General features: G+C 33.3%; 1 protein-coding gene across 1 annotated transcript; it reads right to left on the bottom strand.

Annotated features, from left to right (window-relative positions):
- Positions 1–5,209: 5,209 nt before the first annotated feature.
- Positions 5,210–7,067, bottom strand: LOC133312716 (cytochrome P450 CYP94D108-like). The gene has a single exon (XM_061513964.1). It carries the CDS (start codon positions 7,059–7,061, stop codon positions 5,502–5,504), a length of 1,560 nt encoding a protein of 519 aa, XP_061369948.1. The 5' UTR covers positions 7,062–7,067; the 3' UTR covers positions 5,210–5,501.
- Positions 7,068–7,855: the final 788 nt, after the last annotated feature.

The following is a 7,855-nucleotide window of genomic DNA, read 5'->3' as shown; positions in this document are numbered from 1 at the left end:
ATTTAGGTATTCCAGTAGATGTCTTATTGCAATTTACATACAGGCATTGTTTTTATGAAATTGATCAAGTAATCAACTTGGCTAAGTATAATGACGTCATAATTGAAAATAAAAAAGATATTCCGCATTTTTAATTAAGCGCAACTTAATACGATGATATGTTAACAAACCGGGTATACACGGAGTGTTACACTTTCTATGAGTTTGCTCTTTATAGAATGATTTTGGGGAATTGTATGACAATAGGAATGTTGGTGCATGAACCCTGACTTGATAAATTTATCACAATCCTTGTGATCTAGGGATAGACATAGGGTAATTGTGCAATCTTGAAATTCTTGATCTTAATGCATGTTTTCTTGGGAAATAATCGGGGAACTAGAGTTCTTTTAAGATCACATAGATTTAGGGTAACAAGGAATTGAGCCCTAATTAACTTAGATAGAATTATTGATTGGCAATATATTAAGAATGGATTCTTGACAGTTTAATTCATAACATATTAAGGAGATTGGGGGAAGTCGAAACCTTAACTACGCTTGTTTTACATTTTTTTAATCAATCATCATCTTTGTCTTTTTAATTCTGAAATTTCTTTAATTGCATCTCATTACTTGTCTTTAATTTTTAAGTTCTTCAATTACAATTCTCTTCATCTAAATTCTCGATTGTCCAACTAAATCGCGATTAGCGAACTAGTGCTTGAAATTTCGATCCTCGTGGGAATGATCTCGTACTCAATACATTTTATTACTTTACGACCGGTGCACTTGCCGAAGTCGCAACAGGTGTGATGCGCATCTTGCAGAGAGCATATGTTGATAGGTGTGCATTGGCTTTTGCAGAAGTCACCCATAGGGTGATACGCCACTTGAACGGGCATACCCTTATGCATGTCTCATTGCATTTTTTGACAAATTATTTGGATTTTGTATTTCCTTTTAGCATTAAATAGATCAAAAAAATGCATCTTCTCCCATCTGTATTCTCTCTCCTTACCTTTCAGTCTCATGCTTATAAACAATCAAAATGAAATATGCATCAACAATTGGGTTCTTGATATATTTAGGACATGTTTAAATTATTGTTGTAAAGTAATCAATTTAATATAAAATCTTAAACTGTTCGATGAAGTTCATATTAATGGTTTTATTTTATTTTTATAACACGTCTCTTCACACAAAAATGTATTAGGTTTGAAGGGTGGATAATATACAAATCCATTTATTTGTGTTAAAAAGCTCCACAAATTATTATTTAATTATTTTTTATTAGAATGTGGACTATGATGATTGAACTCGTAATCACTTAATTATAGAGGCTCTTATATTATATAAAGAATTATTTCAACTCAATTATTTAAATTGTTATATGAAAAACATATTTTATTCTAGATTTTCCTAAAAAATTTACTAATTTGCACAATAAAATAATCTCATAAAAGAGGAAGAAACTATTGATTGCAATTGTGACAAGTGTTGAAACATATGGTCTAGACAAGGAAAAGAAATCAGAGATGACGGCTAACTACTTACTATAAGATTGATTGTAAGATGTTACTCACGAATACGACAGCGTAATGCACTTATTTGTATTGTTAATTAGGTCAACACTATTACTAATAAGACTAATAAATATATTCTAAGGCTTCCATCCAAACTCAAACTTACTAATTTTAAGTTTATACCAAATAGCAAACCCATTAAAAAAAAGAAAAAAAATTACTAGTCTTTCAAACATAGAACTTAGGTAACTAATGTTAGATATTTTTCATATATGAGCCAACATATATTATTAATCATATATTGTAAGTTATTTAAAGAATTGACCCCTTTACAGTGATCTTATATGGTTTAAGTTTATTGGGATTAAGTATGAACATTATAATGTGTGGATTCCAGAAGTCTTATTATTAATTTCATGATCGGGCAAATTAGAAATAAGAAAAGTTCAAAAGTCATTACTATTCATGAAAGGGTGTAAACTTATGATAAAAGGATATGATCCCAAGTCATATGCATAGTTTTCTTTTCTAATATCTCATCATTAATAAAAGGAGAAACTCTTTATTGGTGAAGAGGAATTGCGCATATAAGGTTTGGAAGATGTTATCCAAAAAAAATAAAAATAATAAGGCTTGGAAGATAAATAAATAAAAAAAACCCCACAAAAACCCAAAATTCCTCCTTGAATTTTCGCATGGATTTGGCACGCTTTCGCTCTATTTATTGCCTTAACGATTTAACATGAAATTTTTTTGTTGCCCATGGTTTTCATCTTTGATGTATCTCCCTTAAATTCTACAACTAATACTGCGGTGGAATCACGAATTTTGGCAACATCTTTAATAGATAATCACTTGCTTGGCACACGTCCCAAGCAAACTAGATAAATTTATGGAGTGAGTGACATTTTTATTAATAAAACTAATAGCCCTAATATCTTCTAATAACAAGCTTCTTGTTTGATAGTTATGGCAAACGGTGTTGAACACAACATTGAACTTACTATCTTGCGGTGCCATCTTCTTCTATATTATGGCCACATGTGGAGTAGGCTATAGTTGGAATTGATGCTAAAGTTTCAACTTTTACTAGCCATTCTGAAATCGTTGTTATGGGAATTGACTCTATGGTTTTACCTTTTACCATCCATCCAGAAATTGTTATAAAGGAAATTGCTGCATGAATTGCCTTACTTCCACATACAGAAGCAATTTAAGAGAATTTTTATCTATTTGAGACAGTTACCTGAACAAGCGGATATGACATAAATGAAGGCAGACACGATCTCCTGCTGAAAGATTGACATTTAACCGTAACACCATGTGTGGTATGAATTATCTCTACGTGCTTAGGATTAAACCAGATTGGCTTGCCTATTACGTAGTCAAGTTTGTATTGGAATTTGGAAACTCAACTGTGTCATGTAAAAATGATTGATTGGGAAGCATTAATTATAGGAACTCATATTTATAGAATAGTTGCTTATTTTTACTTTTCGACAAGTATACTGTTCATGGATACTATTCATGACGTGAAATTTTTGAAAATGTTACTATTCATGATTTGAAAAACTGAAATGTTACTATTCATGATTCAGTGTTAGCAACTTTTGAATTTTGTTGTGTTACTGTTGCCGTGAATCAAGTTTAGCAAATGTTATTGATAATTTTGTCAACTGAACTAATGACAGTTTAATGATATATATTCACATAAATTATTATTATTATTTTGTCATTATATATATATATATATATATTTTGGTAAGCAAATTAATTCATGTCATTCTATACATGTAATATTAAGATGATTAATTTGAAATGTTAATTATTTAATATTATTACTTATGATTAATTGCAATAATATAATAAAAAATATTTAGTGATCTATATAATTTAATTAATTAAAGCTTAACCACAACAAATTTAACTATTTAAATTATATATTAAGGGCATCTAAATCACATAAGATAGATGATATTAATTGTAATTAATAATATAAAATATACTAGATATCATCCCACATGAATTTATATTATAATTTTGTATGATTAATTAGTATAAAATATTAAATTATATTTTTTTATTTTCCCACAGAGATTAGGAAATATAATTTGATAGTTTTATCATGATATTTTTATATGAAATTAATTTAATTAAAATTCTAGCCCACAAGCAAATTTTATGTTGCTAAATTCATAATTGTTTGAGTATAATTTACATTGGTAAAACATGATATATTATTATGCCTCAAGTTTTAATGATAAGCATTTTTTTTTCCTTTTGCTTTACTGTATTTCGCTCAAAGGGTTGTAACTGGAGTGGAATCTTAACAAGGTAGCTTTACTGGAACCATATTTTCTAAACGAACCCAAATTGGTCTTGAGTATTTTGTAGCTATGTAGCTTATTTTTTCCCATATGTGATTTTCATTGTAAGAATGATGTTATGAAACTTTAGTTATGATCTTTCTCATTCAATTCATGTGCATCTACAATTATTTATTCTAAGAAACATTAATAAAGTTTGGACTTAGATAAACATTCGGTTTATTCATTAAGTTATATGGGCTTGGGAAATATAACACAATGTAATATATGGAAGATAATATTCACGTGTGTTAGAGGACTTATCGCTATGATTTGTGTATTTTATTTCCTACTGTAGCACTATTAAGTCCATTTTTTTGACGTATAAATTCCGTCGAAAATGAAGTTTTCGACGAAATTTTTGACAGAATTCAAGTCGTCGAATTTTCCTTCGTTGATAACCCATTTTTTGACGGAATTAAAGAATATGACGAAATATGTGAACTAAGTGGGAGAATGTTAATACGCCTTTAAAAATAAGTCAAATAAGTTATCCACTGATTTTCAGCACCAATGAGTGCCCAACCACTCCACTGATTTTTCGACAAACACTCCCACCACTTCCACACTTTTTCAACAACAACTATACACAACGGTCAAAAAATTCAAACAACCATATTTTGTGCACGTCACTAACTGACACCTTGATGGTAAGGGTCTATACATATGGTGTGGCTTCATACTTTTGGAGTTCCTAAACTCACTCTTGGATTATTGTTGTTTGTGCCTAAGAGCTAGAGTTTGGAAGACTCACAAAATACTTATGGACAACTTCAACCCATCTTATTCGGAGCAATCGAAAGCAATGACGGGAGGTATTTATGACTTAAATCTAATTGTTTCTGTCATGTATGAGCATGATTGGATCACAAAGCTATATTAGAACTTACATTATTCACTTATATTGTTATAACTTAATCTATTTATGAGATTTCATAGGCAAACCGATTCATATCACAATGTAATGGGATCAATTCACAATTTTGGTATAAGAGACATTCAAGATAAATAGGCTCAGGCCGTGGGGTAATTAATTTTTTTCAAGATACTTGTATGGTCCATGGATTCACCCTAACTAATCACATAATTTTGTGGGTTTTTGAGTCCTATAAGTTCTTGTTTTCATGGGCTTTTTGGTCAAGTTGACTTCAATCTTTATGAATTTCCAATCCTGATTCATGTATATTAGAGCTGTATGGGGTGAGCCAACCTTATTGACAGATGTAATCATATGCTGATACAGCATGAGAGAAATTAAAGATACAAAGGACTTGCCAAATCTAAATTAAAAACAAATATATGTATATACTCAGCGACAACCTGTTAATCTATATATTGGTATAAGTGATCAACCGGTGAGGCTAAACTCATCTTCGTACACTCTGCATCATGAATTACACAACAACCATGCAAGCCAACATATATATTTTTTCTAATTAATAACGAACACCATACATGACTATATGCAACATTCCTTTTACATGACTACTTTCAAACTAAACTGTCTAGTTTCCATTTTTTTCTTACGTTAATTATTTATTTAGTAATGTATCTGTATATATACTATTACATCACAAGAGATTCTTCTGGTGTTTTTCTTGTTCCGTAGGTTACATTAAATGATTAAGTTCTCATGCTTCGGAATCATTAAAGGTTTTCTCGTTACGCCCAGAAGCACAGTTTCCTTTCTTCCTTAAACTTACCCTGACGGGCAACCCTCCTTTTATCTTCAAAGTCAAGGACAAAAGATGCTGGGGACACGTGTCCTTATCCAGTGCATCGATCTCAAACCTCTCCATAACAGACGCTGCAATGGACTTCATCTGAGTATAAGCCATTTCTTTCCCCAGACACGTTCTTGGACCGGCGTTAAATACCGGAAACCGAAACGGGTTCTCGGTTCGGTAAACACCATTCTCGAACCACCTTTCGGGTTTGAATTCGGTGCAATCTTTTCCCCACACGCTCTCCATCCTCCCCATCGCGTACGGATGATACATTATGAAAAAATCCGTACTAATCATCGTACCGTCTGGCAAAACATCGTTGCGCAAGCAAGCTCTCGTGTCGACCGGTACGGAAGGGTACAACCTCAGTGTCTCAGAAATTGCGGCGTGCAAGTACTGCATCTCCTTAACCTCCTCGTACCCAAAAGCTTCCCCGGCGGCGCCTCCAACTTTCCGGGACCGAACCGTTTCGATTTCGTCGAGGATTCTTTTCTTTACATCGGGCCTCGAAGACAGAATCCAGAAGAACCAGCTCAGCACGGACGACGTCGTATCGCGTCCAGCGAGGATGAAGCTTATGACGATGTCGCGGAGGAACTCGGGGGAATTATCCTCTGCTCCTATGAAGCGTGAGAGCAAGTCCTGGTTATGGGTAGTGGGACCCTTGGCTTCTGTTTTAGACCGTATGATCTCATCCGCGAACTTGTGAACGGTGGCGATTGATTCTCTCAGTTTCCGTTCCGTTCCCACGTTGAATAGCCTCTTGAGTTTCCACAACCATGGGAACGCGCACATGAACCTCCCCGAACTTAGCGTGGCGGCGTTATCAAACGCAGCCATGAACTCTGCACCGGTGGTTCCATCGCCGGCGAGGCTTCCGGGGTCGACGTTGAACGCGAGCATGCAAACATTATCAAAAGAGAACCTCTCCAACGTGTACTGTAAATCGAGGACCATGTTGGTGGAGGAGGCTTTAGATAATAAGGGAAGCAACCTCGTTTGGATTTCGAACGTGACATTCTCAGTTACGAAGTTTCGGAGCGATTTGGTGTTGAATTCGTAGCTCGCGGTTTTCCTCTGAACTTTCCAAATATCGCCGTCGGAGTTGAAGATTCCTCTGCCCATGAAATCTTCGAGGAAGCTAATGAATCTGTCACCCTTTGGGTAGTTCTCGAATTTGGTCTTGAGTACGTGTTCTACGTTGACGGGGTTTGCCGTCATGATGATTCCGAGTTTGCCAGGGCGAGCCAAAACGGCGGTGTTGGTAGGATAATCACGGAGAACTTGGGTGCTCCAATCGAGGAAACGGTGTCGGTTCTTCAAGAATTGAGGCAGAGTTCCAAGTAGAGGGTAGTTTCTGAAGCCTCTGATAGTGGGTTTTGTAGTTGTGGTCGGAAAGTGAAGGTAGATATAGAGAAAGACAAGGGAAAGAAAGAGTAAGGATTCAACTGAGAAGAGCTCCATAGCTCTGAAATGTGATAAGTTGTAATGTGTATAAACATGAAGATTAGAGACTATATAACGAATTTTTCTCTCTTTTCATATGATCCCGTGGGCACCACACATTTTCATAAGTGTGTAGATATCTCCTATAACATATTAATTCCTATAATAAAAGAGTTTAATCATGATTCATGCTTATTTCAGAACATTTTTACATTGTTATCTACTTTTATGTTCAATCATTTCATTTTTTTTTCTCTTATCTTATAGGTGAATAAAATGTAAAAATAAATTTTAAAAATTATATATAAATAATGATAAGTACATTATAATTTTTTTTTTTTTTTTTTTTTGCTTTTAATGTCATAGAAAAATATAAAAGATCCAAATTTATAGTGGTTAAATCAATTAATCAATGTGACAAGGGAAGTGAAATGTTACCTAAAGACCACGTAACTAAAACACTATAATTTAAATCCATAACATGGAATAAACTAACAAAACCCCCGTCACTAGTCCAAACTTAAAGATCGGTTAATGATTATGTAAGTCGTGCAAGTTTTGCAACCACGAATAACAAGTCATACAGACAAAACGGGAAGTGTCATAAGAGAAGTGGGGTTTGATTAAATGCACTTAATTTCAATTAGATTAAATATTTTTTTATTTAATTTTATAATAGCTTAGTAATTTATTTTATTGTAGGTTATTTTTATTTGACTATTTTATTTGTTAAATATTTATATCTTAAAGTTTATTTTAATAGGATTCTTCTTTCAATATTAGATAAATCTATGGTTCAAATCAAACGTTTC

The sequence above is a fragment of the Gastrolobium bilobum genome, unplaced genomic scaffold (assembly GCF_033153095.1).
Source record: "Gastrolobium bilobum isolate Gb01-03AN ecotype WA unplaced genomic scaffold, APGP_CSIRO_Gbil_v1 utg14484, whole genome shotgun sequence".
NCBI classification, from domain to species: domain Eukaryota; kingdom Viridiplantae; phylum Streptophyta; class Magnoliopsida; order Fabales; family Fabaceae; genus Gastrolobium; species Gastrolobium bilobum.
Note: the sequence above shows the minus strand (reverse complement) of the source record. Positions and strands in the feature narration are given on the sequence as shown.

Coding starts and splice junctions, on each gene's coding strand:
- LOC133312716 (XM_061513964.1), bottom strand. CDS start 7,061: ATGGAGCTCTTCTCAGTTGAATCCTTACTCTTTCTTTCCCTTGTCTTT.